The 25,782-nt window shown below is 42.3% G+C and overlaps 1 protein-coding gene across 1 annotated transcript in view; it reads left to right on the top strand.

Annotated features, from left to right (window-relative positions):
- KCNH8 (potassium channel, voltage gated eag related subfamily H, member 8) overlaps positions 1 to 25,782 on the top strand; it is a 275,136-nt gene that overhangs the window by 233,935 nt on the left and 15,419 nt on the right. Inside the window, exons 12-15 of the mRNA XM_015426954.1 lie at positions 12,721 to 12,759; positions 15,901 to 16,253; positions 23,030 to 23,136; positions 24,944 to 25,020. Coding sequence (XP_015282440.1) covers positions 12,721 to 12,759; positions 15,901 to 16,253; positions 23,030 to 23,136; positions 24,944 to 25,020 — 576 coding nt within the window. The remainder of the gene's footprint in view (positions 1 to 12,720; positions 12,760 to 15,900; positions 16,254 to 23,029; positions 23,137 to 24,943; positions 25,021 to 25,782) is intronic.

Raw genomic sequence — 25,782 nt, 5'->3', positions numbered from 1 at the left:
TGACCTCCATTTCCTAACAGGAGGGATGGCCAGAAGGAGGAGGAGAAAGAAGAAGAAAAGGAAGAAGAAGAAGAAGAAGAAGAAGAAGAAGAAGAAGAAGAAGAAGCAGCAGCAGCAGCAGCAGCTAGGATTGCCAGGTCCCTACCTGTTACCAGTAGGGGGCTCCAGCCCACTGCCCGGTAGATCCCGGAGGTGACATCATCACACAGGGAATGTTGTGGGGGGACATTCTAGCATTTGAGAAAAAACTCTATGGTTACCACAGAGTTTTTTCTTGGATGCTAGAGTGCCCCCCAATGTGCCCTGCATGATGATGTCATCTCCGGCTGACATCATCATGCTGGACATGTCAGCGTGGATGGGGCTCCCCCCGCCAGCCAGCTGAGTGGCAGTGAATTGGGGCCCCTGAAAGCGGGTAACCCCCTACCTCATCAGGGGGATAGCAACCCTAGCAGCAGCATTCAAACACGACTCCCAGGCCCACCAATCATCTTTAACCAAACACAAGTAGAACTCAAAATAGAAGTAGGGTTTAAGGGGAATCAAAGCAGGACAGACATATACAAACTCAAACACACAACATGGCTTAAAGCTGAAACCAAAGAAGGATTAGTGTCTTTTACTGTCTCTCTGAGGCCTTCTGCAAGTCTCTCCCACTCTGCCTGGTGTGGCTTCGTTGGTGGTGATGGTGGTGCTGTTCTTCAGGCTTTTGTTTTGCTTCAGATTTCTGGTAGCTGCAGCTCTCTTGAGGCTCCATCTGAGGTCATTCTCTTCTTTTTCCTCAGACCCAGATGGCTTTTGTCTCCTCAGAAATTTCTCTCTTTTACTCAGAACTCTTTTCCCCCTCAGGACTACCTTTTCCCTCAAGACTCTTCTACGGTCTCCCCCAGGGACAAAATACTCCCCCAAATCCAATAGAGGGCCAAACCCACAGGGTTACAAGAGGAACCATTAAGCTATCTGTCTTATACATTGGAACAAAGTTTGAGTCCAGTGACACCTTTAAGACCAACAAAGGCCCCAGTCACACGGGCCAGATAATGTGGGGGGGAGGCACAGCTATTTGTGCTGGTGCAGTTAGACCCACCAGAACACAATCAGATGCATCAGTGGCACACCACAGTTTTGTCCCTTGGCGCCTGTGCTTCAACAAAGACGGCCGAAGGGAAAAGCCGCACCAGCACGATCACACCGACGGAGTCTGTCGGCAGCCCATGGCAAACCATTCGCCAGTAGTTTAGTTCAGGTAGTTTTTAACCGTGCATTTTCGGCGGCACACCATGGGTTGGCCATGGGTGCACTACACCCACCAGATGTTGTGGTGTGATCACACTCAGAAAATCCACCCAACATTCGTGGCTCTCCTGCGGCAAATTCGGCATGTGAACGGGGCCAAAGTTTTATTCACATTATAAGCTTTGGTATGCAAGCACACTTCCTCAGATACAGTGGAATAGAACCTCCTCAACCATAACTTTTAGGGGGTAGGGTGGGGGTTGTTGTCAGGAAGGACCCTATAATGTCAAAATGCATAAGTACTGGGTGATTATAGCTGTGTGGGAATGAGTTTTGAGTTCAGTGGCACCTGCAAGACAAATAAGAGTCTGTGCCACTGGACTCAGACCTCATTCCCACATCTGTTTGTTAACTCTTGTACTTGTATGATAATTTACTGCCATTCACAGATCTTTCTTACATCCAGTCTCAGCTATAATAACCCAGTACTTATGCATCTTGACTCTAAATGGCCCTTCCTGACAACATCCCCCCCTCCCCATAAGTTATGGTTGAGCAGGTTCTGTTCCACTGTATCTGAGGAAGTGTGCTTGCACACGGAAAGCTTATACACTGAATAAAACTTTTTTGGTCTTAAAGATGACACTGGGATCAAACTTTGTTCTGCTGCTTCAGATCAAAAAAGCTACCCCACCTGAATCTGTCTTATACATTGTCTGCTTTTCTCTAAGGCTAGGCACCTAGGATACAACCCTTGCCCTTCAAAAAGTGAACAAGCTGTGATAATAAAATTTCACCTTTTGACAGGCACAAGTCCTGCTTACTTTGCCTTGGTAAGAGGCCTCTTTCTTTTGCAAGACGGACCCTGTGTCAAGCACTTTGCAAAACACCCAGTCATTTAGAGAAAATGGAAGCAAGCATCCCTACATACAGCAACTTTTGGTTCACTCTGCTCCAGTCCCTTGGCATACAGGCCATGTGTGCAGCTAGCTAGAACAGTGGAGAAAGAAACAGGCCATTATTGCATGTAAATCGTTGGGTGTATTGCAATACATATAGCCCATGGTTGCTTAGCAGAAAGACAGATGGTATTGTGATATGAGAACAATGCAGTAAACATAAGACTCTTCTGGGCTTAACTAGGAACTGTGTGTTTACAATCTGTAAGATCCTGGGGGAAACATAAGACTGTTCTAATAATGTATAAAGATAAGCAGTGATTTTCAGCTTGTCTGTTTTGCACTTTGTCTCTCTTGTATCATTTATGTGTAAACAGAAAACTAGCTACAACTGAAAGCTGATTGAATCTCTTGCTGATTCATTAGTGCTGCCAATCTGCTGTAAAACTGCCATAAAGCCCACTGATGACAAATGAAGAAAGATACAGGAGAACCTATGAGATGCTGTTCAGACAGCAGACAGAATTGTACAATGTGTTAAGGGTATGATGGTTAGAGTCTCCAGCTTGGACTTACAAGAACTGGATTCAGATCCCCACTTTAGCCATGAAGTTCAGTTGGTGAACTTGAGCCAGTCATATACACTCATCCTCACAAAGTTACTGTGAGGGTAAAATGGAGTAGGGGAGAACAATACATGTTGCTTTGAAAAACACTATGACATACAGGTGGTTCAATGAATGGGCATTGTCCTATTTTATTATTAAAAGCTGCATGAGTCTTGGTCTCAAAGAGGGCCTTGGCAGAAATGAATTATTTAATAACTTATTATCACAGAAGCAAACTTCAAATTTAGCTTACAGCCTATGGCAAGATTTCAAGTAAGTTGCTGAAGAGTACATCTCTGGCTATTTCTGGTTGCGAAAATCGCACATTATACTTCCCAGACTCTGGCGCCACAGTCTATTCTCTCTGATTTGTCATGGGATGCAATACCATACCCATGCAGTAATTTGTCAGGTGCCACCAGGTGAAATTACTACCGCACTCCCAAATGTAATGATAACACCTTTGCCACGTTGTTACAGAAGAGATTTAATTCATCTTTTAGCACCAAACGTTCTAATGCCTGAGTGACTCACAAGATTTACTGTGCCATTCCACAAACTATAATGAAGTCCCAAAGGAAGATGAAAACCTCTGAGAGAAACATGAATTCTCCGCCTTTGGTTCAGTTAGGTACTATCAGTATGTGTCACATTGTGGTGAGAAAGACAGCTTGTTTGAACCCATAGAAATCTATCTTTGAACCCAAGCTTTTTAATTAGCATGGATCCATTGCTCATATACTACTAAAAATAGCACTCTGTCTTTTTCATTTGTGAACCCCCAATGCTGACAAAATAAAATATTTAAATTGAAAATAATGAGCAGGATACATGCATCATAGAAAAAAAGTTAAGTGGTGTTTGAATGATATATACTGTACTGTGATATATACTGTACTAGTTTTCATTATCATACATTGTACAGTTCTGTGCAACGGTAGTGTAGCAGATGTCCCATATTCATTTGCCAGTGCAGGTAGCATTACAAGCTTAGCCGGCCAGAGCCCTGATTGCACATGGGTCTCCAACTGCATCCTCTGGCAGATGAATGTTTTGTGACTGTGTGGTTCTCTTGTGGTGACAATGGTTTGAGAGAATGCCAGTGGTCCTTGCTCAAGCAAACATATCAGGAGGCAAATGTCAAAATAACTTCTGTGATGGGGCAAATTTTGTCTCAAATTCCTGAACTGTTTAGGGTGGGAATGTAGTTCATTCAATAACAGCTTTATTTGTTACTAGGAATAAGGCCCATTGTGAAAATAAATACAATGAGCCATAGAAAGAGGCTCTGGGCATGTGCTCTGACCTTGGGTACTCAGTGTCAATTTGCTGTGGTGACCTCAGCAGGATATAATGACACAGAGTCCACTGTTTTCTCCAGGGGAACTGATCTCTGCCATCTGGAGAACAGTTGTAATTCTGAGTGACCTCCAGCCTTCACCTGGAGACTGGCACCAAAGGTTCCCCAGGAGGAAATGGCTGGTTTGGATGGTGGGGTCTATGGCATTGTACCTGTATGAAGTCCCACCCCTCTCCAAACTCTGGCTTCTGTAGACTCCACCACAAAATCTCCAGGAATTTCCCAACCTCGAGCTGGCAACCCTAGTAAGGACTGGCCCAATGAGTTCCCCACCAAGGCCAAAGTAGGCTTGGAATGGGCCTCCTGCCTTTGCCTTTTTACTGACAGAACCAAGCTTGGTTGCCTAGCAACAGCCACTGAGGGAAAAGTTAGCCCCACAGGAGCCAAGCAGGAGAAGCATTTTCATTAGGAGAGACAGCCGTTTTGGCAGTTTATTCTGTCAGGGAAGTGGCCAGGCTGGCAGTGCGTGGGGGAGAGGAGCAGACTCAGCACCCAGCCAATGGTATGCCAATGGCTGATGGAGCGCACAGCACAGCCAATGGGGGAACTGGAAAGTGCCAACACTTTGGAGATAGGACAGCGGAAGACAGGAGGGCCTGGCGGGATCTGGTCCATGGGGTCGCGAAGAGTCGGACTCGACTGTACAATTGAACAACAAGAAGAAGATAGATGATAGATAGATTGATAGATAGGTAGATAGATAGATAGATAGATAGATAGATAGATAGATAGATAGATGAGAGAGAGAGAGAGAGAGAGAGAGAGAGAGAGAGAGAGAGAGAGATATTCCCATGTGTGGCTCAGTGGAGCCTGAGACCCTTGAGAGCTTTGGCCTGTCAGAGTCAAAAGTACTGACCTTGGTAGACCAATAGTCTGACTTGGTGTAAAGCAGATGCATGCATTCACCGGTCTGCTCCAGGGGACTGTTCTTGTGTTCTTGCATATTGACCTGTTAAAAGGCTAATGCAATAGTTGGCGACTTTGGTGATGATTGGTACAGTGACAAAGCTCACTGTTAATTTTTGCTTTTGTACCTTTTTGGACTCTCTCCATCATAATTCACTTCCCTTTTTAGGGTTATGACATGATGCATCAGATTATGAAGCTTAATCAGAGGGTTACATCTCGGGTGGGGGCACAGTCCAAAGCAGATTAGTCATGCTTTTACAATATGGTGGCCCCAAAGAATAGAATTATAATACTCTTGTCCTGGGCTGATTGAGGCTTTGAATAGGAATATTCCTGTTAGGGTCTGAGCAATATACCTCAACATTGTGTTGCTGGTCTGTAGTTAAGTATCCCAATTATGTTACATTTAATAACTGGGGATTTTAGTGCTGATAAATATGGACACCTGCTTTCAAGTACCTGGTATAATGTGGTTGTGTCACCCATGGTACACAAAAGAAATGAGGAAGCCCTTCAAAATCCCGAGACAAATGTAGAAAGAAACAGAAGGGTATATATTTATTTATTTACTTACTTACTTCATTTATATCCCACCTTTCTCCCCAATGGGGACCCAAAGCAGCATGCATCATTCTCATTGCTTTTGTTTTATCCTCATAACAACCCTGTGAGGTAGGTTAGAGTGAGAGTGTGTGACTGGACCAAGGTCTCTCAGGAAGCTTCCATGGCAGAATGGGGGATTCAAACCTGGGTTTCCCACATCATAATCTGAGACTCTACAGCACTACAGCACTCTGGCTGTCAACATAAAATGTGTGGTTTTTAACAAGTGGATAGATATGTTTCTGTAACTTTGAAATATGACTACGCGTGGGAGAAAATGTTATTTAGAGCTCTGAACCTTAGTGGTAGTATTTTATCATAGCAAACTGTAATTGTGATAGCTTTTTGCCTTTTGGACTCCTGATGGATTTGTATCGGACACTTACTTAATTGTTATATTTTTAAATATTTGTTCACTATTTTCACGTGTATTTATATTGCATGTAGCAGTTTAGTGAGCTGTTAGAGTAGCTGATGTCCCAGTTTGGATGTTGTAGGATGTCCTTGCTTCTCTTTAACCTCCATTCATTTGACACTCATTTGCATTTGTTTGAACAGAGGTACCTCTATAGCAGTTTTTGTTGCATCCTCTGATATCACTGGCATTTGATTTATCTCTTTAACACTAAGGCTATACAGTGAAATTATATTATGAATCCAGAAGCCACAGTTAATTTGGATAGTCTGTGTAAATAGACATTTCCATTAACATGGTAAACTCCCGTTCAGCTTGTATCGCTATAGCCAGTTGAGACCGCCAGATTCTTTGGTTCTGCCAGTTTTATATATTTTAAAGTCATGAATCTCTCCCTTTCACATCATGAAATGGTTTTGGAAACAAAGAGTTTAAAAGAAAAATAATCTCATAGTCACATAGACATCTCATTTTTATTTATCTCTATCACTACAAGACTTTAGATCTCTGCTGCCGAAGGCTATTACTTGTCATTTGACACTGTGGCACTGTTAGTTTGTACCACTCACACTTCTTTGAAGGAAAGCAATTTCTGTATCATCTGTGAAGTCTTAAGAACCTAGTACAACCTCTTAGATGAAAACTGGGAGTCCATTTTTCTTGTACTTCAGTCAGCATTCTACTTGTTTATTGTTACACGTTTATAGCATTTGGAAAGATGATGTATGTTTTCTTCATTAGCGCTATATGGTATGTCTTATTGAGGGCAAGCTACATATTACAAACAAAGGTGTTTGATGAAGCCCTGATGTTGTTTTTCTTTAAGTCAAGCACTTTTGGAAAGAGGCAAGTTCAAACTGAGAAGCACAGAGTCTAACCCCTTTGTTGCTGTCTGTTTTTCAACCAATTCCTCACCCAAATTAGCCCCTTTCCCCTGAGTTTCAGAGGCATGTTTACAAATATACATCTGGGACACTTTAGAAGAATGCCAGCTGGAATTTAGAATAGGAAGATCACTATCAGTAAAAGGTTAAGCATCCCTTAACCACCTTGCTGCCTAAAACCACCCTCTACTGAAATTGTTTTGTCTTCACAAGGGCACACACATTTCTAACATACCTTTTATCCTTTATTGTGATGAATCAAACAACTTATTGGTGTAACCCATTAAATGTATTCAAGATCCACTTCAGGATAATTTCTGCCAAAATGACTGGCTTTGGAACCTTCTGGAAAAGCTTCACATTATAAAAGAAGTAATTTGAGTGTAATGCCAGACAAGTAATATCACAATATTCTTGTTTACAGCTCTGTTAATTTGGAATCCAATGTTATTGGGTTTTGCCTTCACTCTTAATCAAACCATCTCCATAAATGTCTGTCCTTGAGCTATATATATGTCTGTGTCTCCAACCAGCTCTGCCTCTCCAATCCAGGGCTGAAGCAGAGAATTTACATTTGCTCCACATTAAAATGAATTTCCCACAGGAGCCTGAGTTGGGGAGAGGGAGCTTGGAGGGCAACAAAAGACGCACACCAGCCTCCCTGTCCAGGTAATGGCCAGGGTGCTGAGCAGGGTGTACAATCCTATGGGAGCGGAGGGAGAGGAGAGCTCCCTCCGTAGCTTTGCAGTGTCTCTTGTGTATCACGCCCTTCCTTTTTTCCTGCTTTCACCATAGAACTAATAACAGCTCAGAGGCGAAAGAAGCAAGCCTTTTGTTGTTACTTACAGAACTCTTTCTGTTAACACGGAGGGAGTGCAAGAGTGAAGCACCAGCTTCTGGGTATTTATTAGTTCTCTAGTCCACTAGAGATACATAAAGAAGCACCAGAAGAGAACAGAAGCTGCAGTAATGCAGAGCGAGCAAACTGATGAAGTGAAAAATTAAAATGTTGACGATGCTGAAACAGGAAATTGTCCTGGGAGTGTTGTATTCAATTATTGAGTTTAGTTACATTAACAATTGCCACTAACCTAATAGGTCCTTCAGACTGCATTGGTCTCAGTGGGCTGCAGTTTAGGGATTTGCATGTTTCATTTAAAAAAAAACCCTCCTGCAAAAGTAAAGAGATGAACAGGTATGAGTAACTAAGCTTCTGGGTGTTACGGTAATCCTTTGTTATATTCTCATGTATTTTCCATTGCCATGCAGAAAAAAATCTGTAGGGACAAAGCATATGGCATTTGATCTACATTCGTATTACCAATGGTCAGAAACAGAATTGTGGTTTTTTTAGTATACTAAGCATATTAACATTCCATTTGGAGCACAAATCCTGTTTGAAGGCCAGGTTTGTGTCTCGTTTTCACGTTCATATGAAAAGGGATCTCAGTGTTCAAAGCATAGAACAACCTAAGACAAATAATTCTTCACATGTTCACATGATGGCGACTACTCAAAGTATGTGTATTGTGAGTAGAAGAGGATGTTGGAAATCGGGGGTCATTTCATAGAAAAAGAGGTGCAGGAGCTCACTAGCATAATTTATTAGCATAACTTTTTTGCATATGCCACACCCCCTGACATCACCAGAAGTGTGTCAGAAGGCAACACCCACCGCTCAGGCTCCACTGGACTGTTTTGGATTGCTACCTATTGGGGAGGGGGGAACATGCAGATCTGTCCTCACAAAGGAGGGAGAGCTTGTACCTGAATAAAACTTGGTCTTAAAGGTGCCACTGGACTGTTTTGGATTGCTAGCTATGGGGGGGGGGATGCGCAGATCTGCCCTCACATAGGAGGGAGAGCTGGTACCTGAAGGCGGGCCGGGGGGGGCTCTGCAACTTACCTGGCTGCTTCTTGCTCCTCGTGGCCCAACTGAGGGCTGCTGGGAGCATGGGGCATGGCTTGTTGCATGTGCCCACCCCCTGGGCTCCTTACTGCCGGAGCTCCGCTCCTGTGCGCTCCCGCAGGAAATGACCCCTGTTGGAAATGTATGATATCATGGGACCCTCACTAGGTTTGGAGCCCAAGGTTTGGAATTCCTTCCCTTTGGATGTTCAGCTGGTGCTGGATATATTGTCTTTCCAGGATTGGATGAGAAGTATTCTTCCATACCCCAGTGTGGGTTTATCTAGTCCAGGGGTTTCCAACCTTTTTGAGCCTGCAGGCACATTTAGAATTCTGACACATCATGGTGAGTGCAGTCACCAAATGGCTGCCACAAAATGGCTGCTGCAGGAGAAGAAAGGTTTAAACGCTTGGGGCTCTTTAGCTTGGAGAAATGATGGCTGAGGGGTGACATGATCGAGGTTTATAAGATTATGCATGGGATACAGCAGGTTGAGAAAGAAGTACTTTTCTCTCTCACAATACATTGTGGGCACTCAATGAAATTGCTGAGCAGTCGGGTTAGAATGGATAAAGGAAGTATGTCTTCACCCAAAGAGTGATTACCTAATGGAATTCACTGTGACTACAAGCATGTGACTACAAGCATGGACGGCTTCAAGAGGGAATTAGATAAGCATATGGAGCAGAATTCCATCAGTGGCTATTAGCCACAAGGTATAGATAGGAACTCTCGGTCTGGGGCAAGTGATGCTCTGTATTTGTGCTGGGGGGGGGCAACAGTGGGAGGGCTTCTAATGTCCTGGCACCACTGCTGGACCTCCTGATGGCCCCTGGTATTTTTGACCACTGTGTGACAGAGTGTTGGACTAGATGGGCCATTGGCCTGATCCAACATTGGTTTCTCTTATGTTCTTATGAGATGGATACTTCAGGAGGCAGAGACAGCTTACCTTCAGTCACACAATGAAGATCCTAGTGCCTGTGGTGGCAACATTTTTAAAAAATCAGCCCAGCCAATCAAATCACCAGTGTCCAGTGTGGAACAACCTTCCTCTTTGGAGTAAGATAATGCTTGGAAATATTTGCTTTTAGGTAGGTTACTATTATCCTTTCCCTTAACCCCCATTGAACTGGCCTATTTAAAAGCAAGGTAAATGTTGTACCCCAGGGCATCACTTTGAATGTGAGCAATGGCTTTCACAGCTACTCATTCAATAGCATTTGAAACTGGAATGGTCTTTGGGATTTTACTTTCTCACGTACCTAAGGTTCTCCCTCCAGTCTAGGAAACTGTGACTCAGACTTTCTTCAGACCCTCTTTGATATGCTTGTGGTAAGGGCAGAGAGTGAATTTGGTAATGGCTCTGGAGCACAGAGTTGGGCTGGGTTTTCACAGAGTAAGGGATGAACCCCATGGAGTCTAAGGACCAAACTAGACACTTCATTTTTTAACAGCTGCCAGCTGCTGGAAACTAATTTTCCAAGCATTGCAGGGACTCAGTTTGGAATGAGACCACAATATGGTGGGGGAAAGAGAGGCTGAGCCTCCACCATATGTTGTTTGCCCCATCCACAATGGCCAGGGGTTCTTTTTTGTCCTGTGGAGGGTGAATGTAGATCACTCCCCTTCTGGATCTGATAATGCCTCCTAAGTCATTTCAGGTTGGACAAACATCAGGGGGGAGAGGCTGAAATCTCCCCCAGTGCCACAATCCCAATGTGTATCTAACCAAAGTTAAACCCAGCTAACCCTATTGACTTCAATGGACTTAGAACTCTGCTTCAGAGGACTGAACTTTAAGCCACTACTAGCTCGTTACAAATGGTTGGTTAGTTAACTAACTGATGGAATGGAATGAGATATTAAGCATTAAAGTTATACCTTGTAGATTCAGGCAAAAGTTTAATCAAAACATAGGTTACCAAGCCAATCTCTACTTTGCTTCTGGTGTCCATGGACAACCTGCTACAACTAGGGAAAAATCTATTTTAACCTCTTCTTCACTTTTTATTGAAACAAACTCCCCGTGTTATTCCTCTTATTTAATGTCTTTATTCCTTATGGATAAGCAAGGCTCCATCACCATTTAAAAAGAATTTAAGAGATTAGAAACTAGGGCATTTCCCCAGGTCCTATTAAAATTAATTCCTCTGATAGCAGATGTGCTCAGAGACAGACAAGTGCAACGACCACAGTGAGAATACCCTGGTTTTTAGATTTCCTCCTGTCTTTACAGAGTCTGTGCTTGTCTTTGTTTGTGTCTGTGGGAGCTGCTTACTGTCTGGAGACAAAAGGAGAGTCAGTAGCGGCAAAGGAAGAGACTTCGAGCAAAACACAAAGAAGTGTCCCCATCACAAACAGCCCCACAATTTAAAATTGTTGTCGTTGGGCATTTATTCTCATACTTTATCCAGACCTTTCTTTGTAGCAAACAAACTGAGCTTAAAGCTTTTGAGGAAAATCTTTGGATCTTCAAGAAATGTAATCTGCCCCTTCTAGTTATGCTAGGTACAAGAGTATAAAGAATTTCACAAGCACTCTCCTGATAAACGGTCTCCAGGATGTGAGTCAACCTGTTTTGACAGTGTGAGAGGAAGTAGCAACAAATGGTGAGATCACTGGAAAATTCAGTGGGTCTTTTCAGAAAAGCCCCCAAGTTTAGGGGGCTTTTCCTGCTGTGTTTTTAAACTTTATCTGAACTTACAAAATTTAACTTGGAAATCTCACAAGAACTTTGCAGAATATTAAAAAAATGCCTGCAACATGATCACAGGTACATTTAGTAAAACACAAGAGGCTGATGTTAATTATTATTAGGAGTAGTAGTGCTTTGATAATTAGTTTGCTTTATTTGATATTTAATTACTTAGGGCATTCCATTGTCAGTTTGGGAAATTCTGGCTCAATTAACATAAAGAAGGTTTCTCAGAAGCTGAGCTGAGAGACTTCACTGAGACCATGATGAGATGTGTCCCAAAAGTTGATGCCACTGAACTAAATAGTTATCTGAACTCAGTCTTCTTTTTATCTGACCTCTTAATCAAACATTCTAGATCTCTGCCTAGCTCCAGGTCTGATCCTGCACTGGGGTCCATTACCCTGATCCAAAGCAAATTTATTCATGAGCAAGTCCAAACAAACCAAATCAGAGGTCATAAGTCAGCTGTGACTTGAAGGCAAAAGGGGGGGCTGTTTCACTTTGCAAAAACAGCAGAGGTGGAGGTCCACGTGCACCATTTTTGATCAGAATACAGCCCTGGGTTACATGGAAATTCCAGCACTCATGCAATACAAAGTTCTTGCGGCTGCCACAAGAACTTTGTGTCATGTGAATCATCCCTTAAAAGCCACTTGTTTTTGATGTCAGGGCTAGGGTCGCCAGGTCTGAAAGACAACCCAATGTGGGACTTAGTAGGATGCTCCAGGAGAGCGGGTGACGTAGGCACATCGGGGGTGACATAGTTGGTAATGTCAGGAGACAAAGTTCTGGTTTGGGGGCAAAACTCTATGGTTTAAAGCTAATTCTACCATAGAGTTTTGCCCCCAAACCAGAGTGTTGCCCTCCGATGTCACTGAGATGCCTATGACACTTCCGAGTGATGTAGACATGTCATGTTTGGGGCGGTGACTCTCCCCCACCAGCCAGAATAACACACTTAGGAATTCTGCCCATTTCAATATTGTATAGGAATGGCCTAATACATTTTAAACTATAGTTTCATAGTCATTTTGTTTCTATTAAACTATTTGGTCAACTCATGTAATTAAAAGACATGGACAACTTTTGCTGTGAGATTTCCCTTCTGCATGATCTCATGCTCTGAAATTGATACTGGAAACCGCTATTGTGCAGATTCTGGTATTTGCTACTTCCTCTATTTGTTGTTCTTTCAGGTAATTACAAGATTGTCAAACAAGTCGTCAGTCTGTCAGGTATGGTTGTCTGATTTTAATGTAATGAGCTAAATTCTTTTTTTTAAAAAAAACAGCAACAACCCTGTAGCTGGATCCAGAATCCCTTTTGAGTCAGAATGCCTCTTCTGGATTCCAGCAAACTTTGAAAAGGACCTTGTATGTAATGGGTGTAATTGAATTGGCATGGATGAATTTGCATGTTTCATTACTACCCCTAGATTTTAAGATTAGGCCCTGCATGTTTAGTCACCTATCTTTGTGCATATAACCTAGGATATGAGAATCCCATGGCATACAAATCTAATTAAATTTTGAACCATCTCATATCAAAATACTCAGCAGTTTGCATGTTGCTTCAAACTTCTGTGTGATGCTGCATTTCCTCAAGAGATCACATTCAATCCTATCTGCTGTTGTGTTTGACATTCTCAGTCTTTCCAGGATTTCTCAATAACAACTGTACTCTGCTGTATCAAGTAGGAAACATCAATTTCATAAACTTCACTGTTCAGAGAGTAAAAATTGCAAATTAAATTAAAATCAAGTTAACATAGCTGATAAACAAAGATCATCAGAGTACCAAGGCATTCCCACGTCATTAAGACAGCAGGTAAAAATATGGTGGAGAGTTTTGTTTTTTAATTTGGAAGACTGAGTTTGATTTCCTGTATTTCTTCCACGGAATAATACCTGCATTTAATTTCTTTCAAGAAAGGGGCTATGGCTCAAGTTGACTGCTAGCATACTGTTACCATGCTGCTCTTGAATTCTACTCTTGGGGCATGCTGTGATTACTCAATGCTGAGGAGAAATCACTCTGCACATGGTCACAATTACTTTTTATTTTCTACAGTACACATTTCCAACTTGAGGTTTGGTGCTGAACACAAACATCGGGGTGAGCCTTGGAAAGTCTGAGCACATACATGCACAAAATTGTACATTAGAAATCGAAGTAAAAAGCTCAGTTTTTTTACTTGGTAAATTTATAAACAGGTTTCAAGAGTCCTACACTTTGTGCTAAATCAATTCTACATTCTGATATAACCTTTTTTGATATGTATTCCTCCATGAGTATTCTGCCATGAAGGAGAAGCTTACATTGCAGTTACCTGTATATATAGTTCTAATGTTTGTTCTGTCATGTAATTCCCTAGGAGTTTCATGGAAAAGTCTTGAGGAAGATCTCTGGGTTTGATCCAGCCAACTTTTCTCCTCAATCTCACCCAATTCCCCTCCCTAGTATAGCCACCATCCCAAATGGCTTTTGCTGTTGCAGGTCCTATGATCCCCAACATGTACTTTTTGGTTGGCACCCCCTTCTCCTTCTTTACCACCAGGAAAGCTGGTTGGATCCAACCCTCTGTCTTTCAGCTTAATCTACCTTACAGGGTGAATGCAAACAACAAATGAGATAACAGCATATTCTCTGAAGGAAAGTAGGGTACCGTATGATAGAATTATATACAGCCAGTGATATACAGCCAATTGCTTGATCAATGGTGCTTTAACCATTTGAGGTCAATGTTGACTTTATAAGGAATTAATTCTGCAGTCCACATGCAAGTAAGTATATACTATCTATGTATCTGTTTCTCAACTGTGGCTCCTATCTGCGGATATCTAAATCTGGGGATTGGGGCCACACTGACTAAACAGCTTTTCCTGCAAACTTGGGGAGACCCACGGGTTTGCAGAAGAATCTGATATCTTAAAAATACATTGGGGTTTAAATTCCACCCCCCCAATAAAAACTGCTGTCTGTGAGTATCTTTTTGCCCCCCCCCCAGTTGGAATAACGAGACGGATAACAGTTTGGATCAAACAAGGGCCACTTTATTAACTATACAACGTTATTAAAAATACATTGGGGTTTAAATCCCCCCCCCAGTAAAAACTGCTGTCTGTGGGTATCTTTTTCTTCACAGCTGGCATCATCATTATACAGGAGCCTCACCAGACCCAGCTACGGCAGCACCGGTGTCCAGGAGCTGCTCTGGGTCTGGAGCAGCTCCCAGACACTTCAGCTGCTGCAGCCAGTAAGGGAAGGTAAGGAAGGAGGCAAAAGAGAGATGGAAGGGATATTGACAAGAAGAGGCGGGAAGAAAGAGGGCAAATTGTTAGACAAAGGGAAGGAGGAGAGAGAGGGGATAGTTTGACAGAGAAGGGGAGGGGAAGATTGACAGAGAAGGAGCATGGGTCATAAGATAGAAGGGGTAGGTAGGTTGACAGATAAGGGGAAGGGGAGAACTGAGGGGAGGTTGTCAGAGGTGGATAGGGGGAGAAATAGAGAGGGAGAAAGAGAGGTGGGCAAGACTGATAGAATGAGAGGTAAAAAAGAAAAGGAAGATTGTTAGAGATGGGGGGGAGAATGAATTAAGCAAAAAAGGGGGAAGGGATGCACCCTCCCCACAGGTTTCTTGTGAGTCACTGCTTGTATTATATATTGTAACTGAAAGAAATACTCCTACATGAGGAGATGTGCTCCTGTTCCAAAACCTTTTTGCAGAATTATTTTTTTTACCAAGAAATGTTCCCCTCTTTTGCCTCTTACAATCACACACTGCCTCTGTTTTCAGGGTCAGTGTGACTCTGTTTGCTGTTTTACTTACTTATTTAAAAACCTTCACTTCCCTACTAGCCCAGTAAGGGTGCTGTCAACGTGGCTTACAAGGTTCAAGGTTCTTCAGTTTTACTAAGACCATATTGGCTAGTTTGGGGAAGAAACCACAGACGTGTAAGGAGACTCATTTTATGCTGTTGTTCTGTCAGTATTAGTTTGTTTTATCATTTTTGTTGGTCTTATGCTCTCTGTTATGTTTCTGATCCTTGTTAGACATCAAGTACAAATTTGAAAAGGTGTAATGCAAATAAATGTATTAGTGGGTATATTGTTTTACTAGAGACTGTATAGTTCTCTTAGAACAAAAATTAAGCAACATTTCTAGGTAACAAAATACATTTGCATGAAGTTTATTTTATCTAGAGGGCTGTTTCATAAGCACATAATGGAACTGATTTTCAAAAACACAAAGAAGAAGGTTCAAAATGCCTGCAGTTGGAGTCTTGGTAGACTTTTTGGCTTGATGCAAGCAATTGAAGTCCGCACAATGAACAGATCTCAATTGTTATATTCATATGGATTTCCCACTATTTTAGGCAGATTCCAAAGGAAACGGCAGTATAAACAAGAAGCTTCCATCAATTGTGGAGGATGAGGAGGATGAGGAAGAAGTAGGAGATGAGGAAGGAGCTACTCCAGTCCATACAAGAAGCACAACTTCCTCCCAGCAGAAGAAGTCAGGAAGCAATAAAAGCTATCTTGGGATAAACTTGAAACAGTTGGCTTCTGGAACTGTGCCCTTCCATTCCCCTATACGAGTCTGCAGTGCAAATTCATCAAGAACCAAGCATGAAACTGAACTTCATTACTATTCCAAAAAGAAAGAGAAGAACCTCAAGCTCCACTGTACATCACTCACCAGTGCTGTTCCTCCAGACCTCAGCCCTAGGTAAAGATATGACCATTCCCAGGAAAGTCTTGCTTTAGTACACTTTCCCCTTTCTGATACCAATGTGGCATCAGGAAGCATAAATATAGGCAGAGCCAACTCTGCTGAGACAGTCTTGGGTAACGGGCTTTGGGGAAATGACAATCATCCTCCCATCCAACCTGTCACCTCCACTCATCACCTCACTTTAGCACGGGACCTAGAGCCTGCTTATCCTGTTTATTCTCTGCAGATCCCCGCATGGTAAGCCACATGGACCTGATAGGGCTTCCCAAACTCTCATGAGAGGAAGGAATTTCAGGAGAATTTGGCTACCAGTTTAACTGCCTTGCTAATGCTGCTGACTACCACGGTTCCCTAGATAACCAGAACGGTGGCCAAACTCTTGCAAAAGGAAGAAATCTCATAAGAGATTGGGTAACCATATAGAACATATATGGCTTGTTGTGCTATTCTTAAAGAGGACTGGAGAGAAGCCAACAATGACTAGCTGCTCCAGCTCCAACACAGAGGAAGAGGGAACAGAGATAATGACAACATCAGTGCTTTGTTCAGGTAGGAGAGGGGGAAGCAGGCCTGGGCCCCCAAATGGTAGGGTGTATGGGAACAAGATGATGGGCAGCTAGGGTGTTCCCTGGGGACATGGTTGGCTGAGGCTGGGGACTATGTCTGGTATGGGGATATGCCAGCTGGGGAGGTAAAGCTCTGCAGGTCAGTAATAGATCTATGAGGTTGACTCACACAAGAAGTGCCCAATACTTGGGAGTGGGATGTAGGTGAACACTGTCCTGTTTTATTGGGCTCCACCAGTGGCCATCCTATACCTTTCACCTAGTATGCACATAATACTTAGCCTTGCACCTTGCAAGATCTCCTGCTATTGCGAGAGACCTACCGGCAATCAAAAAAACATCATGACTCAAGGGGAGGGGGCTGTAGGATTTGCAAAAAAAAACACCTCTATTTTTTAGTAAATCCTAGAATGCACCCCAAATGTCATGCTGTCATTTCTCGTTTCCACCAGAAGAGAAGTTGTGTGTCAACGTGATACTGGAGAGCCTGCCCCTGGATAAAACCATTTGGGAGATAGCTTTGCTAACTCCAAGTTGAGAAGTTCTTGGAGATTTGGGGGGTAGAGCCTGGGGAGGACAAGGTTTGGAGAGGGCAGGAACCTCAGAGAGGTATAATATCATAAAGGTCCACCCTCTAAAACAGCCGTTTTATCCAGGCAATTTATCTCTGCAGTCAGGAGATAAGTTGTAATTCCAAGTGATCTCCAGGCCCCACCTAGAGGTTGGCAACTATATTGGAAGATCAAGTAGGAAAGCATTCTTTACTTACAATAAAGCATTCACTTTCATTTTTACTTTAGTTGTTATCAAAAAGCATATCTCCCCCCCCCTCCCACGCGCACACACACTGGGTCAATGACAATTCCTAGAAAATTCATGTATTTTTCATTCAACCCCAGAACAGTGAAGGGAAGAATGAAGAAGTCTCCAAAGGCTGCTTCGCTTAAGATGCCAGTACAGTCCCTGAGCTAATCCACAGGGCACCTGTGAGAGAAACTTCCTGAGGCCTGACAACAAAAGAGTTGTGTAGTTCTGAACTCTTCTGATCAAGTTTAATGAAGTTCCCTGGCCTGACTGAGCTAAAATTCAGAGTCCAGCTACATTGGAACAAGGAACCCATAATCACATCCCCAGATGTGTGTTTCAGTTGCAAAAAGCGGCCAAGAGTGGGTGACTTAGATTAGAGACAAGGTGCTGAGGAGATGGGTTAATTCTCCCCTCATTCTCACAGTCAGAAATATCCCACACCAGGCTTCATTAAACTCTAACATTTAAAGATAGATAACTAAATTTTTAAAAAGCAAAAGTACAAATGTCTGTCTGTTCCCCTTCCCTGGCCTCAAAACAGCCTCCAGGGAAGTCCTGAGGCCCCAGTCCATATTGACCACCTCCCCATGGCTGCTTTCTTGCCATTAAAATGCATGACTGGGTCACTGATTATCCATGCCACTTGCAGTTTGGCTGTTAGCCAGAGTCTCACAGTATAATATCAGGAAGCCCTTCTGCCCATCCCATATTGCTGGTAACAACCCCCATGTCAGCCTGATCCTCAGCAATGTCTACAGTCTGCACTGGTGAAATGGAGGGATTCTGCCCAAGTCAAGTTGGAGCCTTAAAGATTTGCCTTTTGTGGGCTTTTGCACAGTTCTGAGTACTGACATGAACTTGCCTTATACTGAGTCAGATCATCAATTCATCAAATTGTCCTTGCCTGGCAATGGCTTCCCAGGGTTTCACATCTTTTACATGACCTGTTTCCTGATCCTTTTAACTGAAGATGCCAGGGACTGAACCTGGGTTCAGAAGTAGATACGTACTCTGTTGCTGAGCCAAACTAGTGTCCTAGGGTTGCTTTTAATGTATTTATTTTTATTTATTCATTCAATTAGATTTCTAAACTGCCCTTCTCTGTAAAACAGGGCTCAGGGTCGTAGGCATCAACAAGAACATTCATATGTTAATTTAAGAATTAAAACAATAGAAAAACAGTAAAAATACAATAACCAGCCTGATAAGATGATGCTAAGACTACCGATTATACCACTGCCTCTCAGGAGGATGGGAGACAGGAGTGCCAGACAGATGGAAACCCTTGCTGTCCTCAACCAAACACCTTACAGGCCCTGAGGAATTGCATTAAATCCTGCAGGACCCAGATGTTATTTGGCAGAGTTCCACCAGGTTGTTCTTGCCTTTCTCCCGCTTTCACTGGTCACAACAATATAGCACTGCTCTTCAGGTCTCGAAGGGATGAAAGGGAATCTGCCCCCTCCCCAGCAGCACTCAGCAGATGGGGGGAAATGTAAAAACAAAAAGGTTGCCAGCCTCCAGATGGCGGCTGATTATCTCCCAGAATCACAATAAATCGCCAGACTACAGAGATCAGTTCCCTTGGAGAAAATGGCTCCTTCAGAGGGTGGGCTCTATGGCATTATACCAGGGCTCCTTCCAGGGTTTGGGGGGCCCTGGGAAGACATTGCTCAGAGCCCCCCCCATGCCCACCACCAGGTCCCTCTTCTTGTCCACCCACCCACATGCCCCCTCTTGCAGCTTTCCCACCACTTTCCCACCAGCAACAGCTGCCCAGACTGCCTGCACATCTTTTCCCCAATGATGCTGGGTGATGGGCGCAGCTAGGAGCGCCACTGCCATGGCCCACTGCAAATGCTGATGCTTTGTGCACCACCCACATGCCGTTCTCCAGCAGCACTGGAACACAGGTGACGAAGCACTCACAAGCAGGCATTAGAAGGGTGTGAGTGCAGGCATCAGAGGAAATGTGTGAGCAGAAAGTCAGCAGCAGTGGGGCCCACTGGCAGCTGCCCCACTTCAGGATAGGGTTGCCAGATTGTTATGCCAACGGGGCGATTGGGGGGCCTTCCTGGAGTGGGTGGGGATGTTGCACGACATCCATATGTCACCCAGAAGTCAGGGTGATGCTCTGGTTTTTGGGCAAAACTCTATGCTAAAACCTCCCTCAAACCATCGAGTTTTGCCCAAATACCAGAGTGTCATCCTCCCCCCCCCAGTGTCACTGATGCACCTATTTCACTTCTGGGTTTGGGGGTGGGGGGAATTTCCTCCCACTGGCCAGCTGGCCACTGGTGGGCAGGAGCTGCTCCAAGGTATACTGATGCCAGCCCTGTGTTATACCCTGCTGGGGTCCCTCCCCACCAAATCCCCAACTTCCCCATGTTCTACCACCAAATCTCCAGGAATTTTCCAACCCAGACCTGCAACCTTAGAGCCCTCAAATCTCCAGACATTTGTTTTGTATATACAGCTTTGTTTTGTATATACATCCTCTGTGATATCTGGGCATGAAGGGTTAAACCTTGTCAACACCAGCACTTTTCTTAAAGCCCTTTGAGGATATAGTTTTTTGATGTGAGTTGAAAGTTATTTTTATTTGCTCAGGTTTTTCATATACACATTAATCTTCCACTTCTCTCCACTGATAAATTTATCAATCCAGCCTCAGCCTACAGAGCAGTAAAAGGCACATTTAGTTTAAAATAGATTCATGATAGAATGATTCCCCCTTCCCAGTGCATTTGCTCTGAAGTAGTTCCACTGTTTCCCATTGCTAGGGCACTTTAAGATTCAAGCTTGTTTAGGGAGCTGTTGTGGTCAGTCTTTATCCTTTTTTCTCACTCAAAAGAATGAGGAGGAGAAAATTAAACTTGACAACACAGACAAAGGCTTCTTCCACTTGTGGAGTATTTGTTTTCTTTCCCCATGAAGATTTTATATGATACTGGTGGCAATTTGTAGATTATTTTTTATTTCCAGAAATAAACACTCCAGAAATATTCCACTACTAGAGGCTAATTCCTCTTGGCTGTGAATACATTCATACCACAGCTGGTATTCCTTACCACTGGTAGTGTGTTTGTCATTGAAAAGCTTCTAAACCTTGTGGAAAAGCTTCTAAACCTCTCTTTCATGTTTTGTAAGTACCTTCATTACAAATATTGTCATAATCAGTTATACAATTTGAGGGCCCAAAAAGAAGCATAGGTAGAATAAGGAAATGCTCACTACTCCCAAAGTGTCTGCCACCAGGATTCTATGAACAGATTAATTTTATTTTCCCCACTTTTTCTTCATTAAATGTTTTCAACATTCTGTTCTCCTGGATCATATTTGGTGCTTGTCTGATTGTTTGGAGCATTTATTTATTTTTTTCTGTTGGATAATTGATTATTCTGCCTATTTAGAACATCATTTAAATTATGCAGAGACTCTTGCTTTGCCTGTGGGTGACATTTTGTTGCTTCATGATTGACAGTGAGTTCAGCAGTTTTAGTATTATATATCATGATGATTTGACATTTGCAATGCAATCTGAAGAGTTGCACTCTTTTAAACCCAAGGGTTTAGAATGGTATAACTCTGTTCAGGTTTGCAATGTTTGTCTTGTGATCACTGGTGAGGTTAACAATATTGGTGTGATTCTATTTATTACTGTTATGAATAAAATGTTGGGTTGCCAACTCTGAGCTAGGAGATTTCTTGAGATTTCGGGGTGGAGATTGGGGAGGGCAGAGTTTGGGGAAAGCGGGACCTCAGTGTGGAGTAATGCCATAGAATGCACACTCCGAATCAGCTATTTTCTCCAAGGGAACTGATTTCTGCCATCTGTTGGCAACCCTGCTTACATGGTGGCTTCCACGTGGTCTGTTATGAGAAATGATTGTTTAGGGTTAATTTTTGTTTTGGTTTGGTTTTTTGCCCACATGATGGTAAACCCACTACACTGCAATAAAACCGTGGGTTTGGGGGTCTTGGTTTTATAGCATTATAAGCCACTGTGAGTATCTACATAGGCTAGGTTTAGGAAAGAGGAGACAAATTAAGGACACAAATAATACTTGAATAAATACAAAATAATTCACTTTCCCCCCTACATATCTAATAAAATAATTTATTAGCTGTGAATTCAACGTATGACAGATGCAGCACCTAATCTCAAAGGCACAGCCCATGCTTTAGCCCATCTGAGGGCATTCTGTGCCATTAATGATTGTATAACAGGCAGAAATTTCCCAGGTGTAGTTTTTCCTGCTTACAATGTTCCACTCAATGCTAGTTTAATTTCTGCTTATGGTGCAGTTATTAAAGACACAGACAAGAGCCCAAAAAGGCAGCTAACAAGTCTCACAAATAAAAAAAATGAAAGGCATGAAATGAACTTGACGTGCACAGCTGAAGTCGAGCTTCAATATAAATTAAACTTGTCAGAAGAAAATTTAATATTTCTCCATTGTACTGATTACAAAGGTATTTGACGTACTAGCATCAGCTGTCAAAAATACTGTAGAAAACAAATACTTGAATTTACGAAAAGCCTATCCAGCTCTCGAAATGAGCATTTGTTTTGCAGCTAACCATTTATGGGACACCAATCAATCAACCTTTATTTATGAGAAACAAACAAAGGGATGGAAGACATACTAAACACACTCTTGGACCCAATGTTTCCGATCTGTGTTCTAGGTATAAGTAGATGCTGTGTTTACTTAGTACTTTTGAAAGTGAACACATACTCCTTTCCCCCTCCATTTATTTAAGAGTTGTATTCTAGTTTAAATTAAGTCCAGGACTCCCATCTGTATTAAGGTTGACTGGTATTGGTCCGCAGGTTCTCCCTGTAATTCTGAGAACTCAGAGGCACGTCACATTAATAATTTTTGGAATAGACTATAAATCGACAGACCTAGATTATTATTTTTTTAATATACAGAGCTAGATTCAAGTCCAGTAGCACCTTAATAACTAACAAGATTTTAGGGATACAAGCTTTTGAGAGCCATAACTCCTTTGTCAGAAACTTTTAATTTACAGTTCAGGTTCAAATAATGGGATTTGTTAATTTCATATATTTTAGAATTGCCTAAGAATGTGGTATATGGCTGGTAATGCATAAGGACAATAAAGTAGTATTTCTATATGAATACCCCAAGATGATGTACCTTTTAAAACTGGAGAATAGAGTTTGAGTCCAGCAGCACCTTTAAGACCAACAAAGTTTTATTCAATATATAAGCTTCCATGTGCATGCCCCCTTCTTCAGATGCATGCACACGAAAGCTTATACCATGAATAAAACTTTATTGGTCTTAATGGTGCCACTGGACTCAAACTGTGTTCTGCTGCTTCAGACCAACAAGGCTACCCACCTGAATCTATCTTTTAAAACAGGGTTGTGGATGGAACAGAAGATGGTAACAATAATGAGGGGAGCCAGATGTTTGACTTCAGCTCTGAACAACTCCGCCAGGATTCCAGAGCATCTCCTACCATCGGGGGTTAGTGCTATATTTAGCCATCTTACAAATGATTCATAATGCACCTTTTGGAGAGGGCAGCCTTTTGTGTACCACATACTGAAAGAGAAAGCCTTAGATGTGTCTGGATTGACACTTCTAACGTCACTAGGATCCTCAAGGAAGAGGCAGGAAAGAGTGAGAAAAAAGAAACATAGAATGGTTGTTATCAAGTTCTAATTTTTTATTTCTCAGCTATCGGGCAAAGAAACCACATGACTATGTCTGTTTTTTTCAATCAGGGCATACTGTGTATAACAATACGTCTAGTTAAATTGTCTTGTTAAATTGAAGCACAGCTAATTGTACTGATAGTAAAAAGACAATTAGGTACCAAAGGGTTCAGTTAAGGCACAGTGCTGTGGCCAGGCCCACAGCTAGAAATGTTGTGAGATGCTGAACCAAGGGTGTACAGAGACAGAGAAAACATGAAGCTGGTGAGAAAGTATTTAAATCATTTAAACCTAACAGTGGGTTAATAATATAATAACACCATTGTTTAAACGAGTCAAATGTTTTAATTAAATGAAATAAATGATTTCACAAGTCAATGCAGGGGGATTTTATTGTTCCCTCAATTTTAAAAATAATTAATAATCGCCTTAGGAGTTGTTTTTAACGGGCATTTTATACACGCACAGCCCAAGGATTAGGCTTTCATTGAGTACTAGACTCCTGCTGAGTAATAAATGCTAAGTGATTTCTCAAGGGATTTTTAAAAAATCCAATTGCTTTTGCAGCAGACAACCTTGTACAGAGATCATTATACGAAAGAACCAGAGAGAACCTAATGAGATTTTATAGTCAACCTAACCCAAAATATACATAGAAGCCTGCCTGTGGATCAGTACTCTGTTTCCACAGCATGGAACATAAAGTTTAATGAGGAGACCTTTTTACCCAGCAGTGTCATTCTGGTGTCATTCTTTTATGATGCAGGTTTTTTATGATGTCATAATTCCCTGAGGATAGGGTTGCCAGACCCCCCTGGTGGAGATGGGGGTCCCCCACTGCCAGGCCCTGCCCCCCAGCCACTGATCAGCCAGCTGGTGGGGGGACTTCCCAGTAGAAGGAATAAGGCCAAGGCCATGTTGCCGGCATTGCACAAGAAGTGATGTCATCACACCAGTGACTTCCAGACAACACTCTGGTATTTGGACAAAAACTCTATGGTAGAAGCCAGTTTTTGCCCAAATGCCAGACCATTGCCTGGAAGTTGCTGGCATAATGATGTGCCAGTTTTACCAGAGTTTTTGCCCAAATGCCAGACCATTGCCAGGAAGTTGCTGGCATAATGATATCACTTCCACCAGTGACATGGCCTGGGCCTTTCTTTCTTCCCTGATAACTCCCTGCCATTCCCCGCCAGTTGCCAGGAGGGCCCTGGCAACCCTGCTTGGGGAAATCATATCCCTGCTCATTGAAGGCCAGGTTCATGTGTAGGTGTGGCAACTGCAATGCACATCCCAGCTGCCCAGTACACAACACTGCTGGCAAATCTCATCTGTCTCACAGCCAGTTAATTTTTTAAATTGCTATGAAGGAGTATGAACTACAAATTTATCACTGTGTGATGGAATAGTAAAATGCTGTCCAACAGGTGCTGATTTATCAGTAGGCGGATCATTTGTTAGTTTGCTGGGTTGATGTAGCCTTATTTCCTCTCTGTTGATTTGAAATGCTGATTTTTGCATAGGTTAGCAACCACTGCAATAACAAAACCTAGAACCAGTTGCATTGCCCAAAGATGCTAATTCCATTCACCTGCCACTATGTATTATCATTACAGAAACAGAAGTTGGTGCTGCTGTATTAGTTATCAAAGCAGAAGAAACTAAACAACAGATCAGCAGGCTTAATAATGAGGTATGGAGCATTTATTTTTCAAGGGTTTTGAACTGTGTGGATGAACAAAAATGTAAAAGATGAGCCACGTTACTGAGGTGAGATGTGAAAAATTAAATTAAATACTAACTTTTGGTAAGCCTTTTTGATTTAGAATGCCGTCCTAAATAGGGTTGCCAAACCCCCCCAGTTTGCCAGGGGTCCCCCATTTTGGGGGAGGAATACTAACTTTTGATAAGCCTTTTTGATTTAGAATGCCGTCCTAAAATATGTACCTTGATTGTTTCCTTCAACATTGGTCCAATCATGCTTTTTATTGGCTAAAGGAAACCCTTTTCAATTAACTAGGATCTGATGGCCCATAAAAAAACAAGTACTCAGAGATGGTTTGGGACTAAGGCTGAAATACGGTGCACATTTACATGGGAATAAATCCCATTGAACAGAGTAGGTTTTATCTCCAAGTAAGCATGCATAAGATACATACTATGTCAAATGTTCAGAGTTTAATAGGAAAAGTTCTAAAAAGCTTGATTTTTTGTGCATTTTTGTTATTTTTTAACAAGCAGACCCTTACAGATAACTATTAAAAACAAAAGATTTACATATAAATATTATATTTATTTTATTTTTTTTGGTAAACAAATTTTTATTTTTCAATAGGAACTTCACATCCAACAATATTCATTTTCATTTTCCCTTCGTTTACCCCGTTCCCCTTACCTCCCCTTCCTCCTGTGGCTTCCCGCAATGCTTCCACCCTTCCACCCACATTATAATACG

The sequence above is a fragment of the Gekko japonicus genome, unplaced genomic scaffold (assembly GCF_001447785.1).
Source record: "Gekko japonicus isolate JY-2015 unplaced genomic scaffold, Gekko_japonicus_V1.1 scaffold162, whole genome shotgun sequence".
In the NCBI taxonomy this organism is placed as follows: Eukaryota; Metazoa; Chordata; class Lepidosauria; order Squamata; family Gekkonidae; genus Gekko; species Gekko japonicus.
This window is presented reverse-complemented; position numbering and strand designations above follow the sequence as displayed.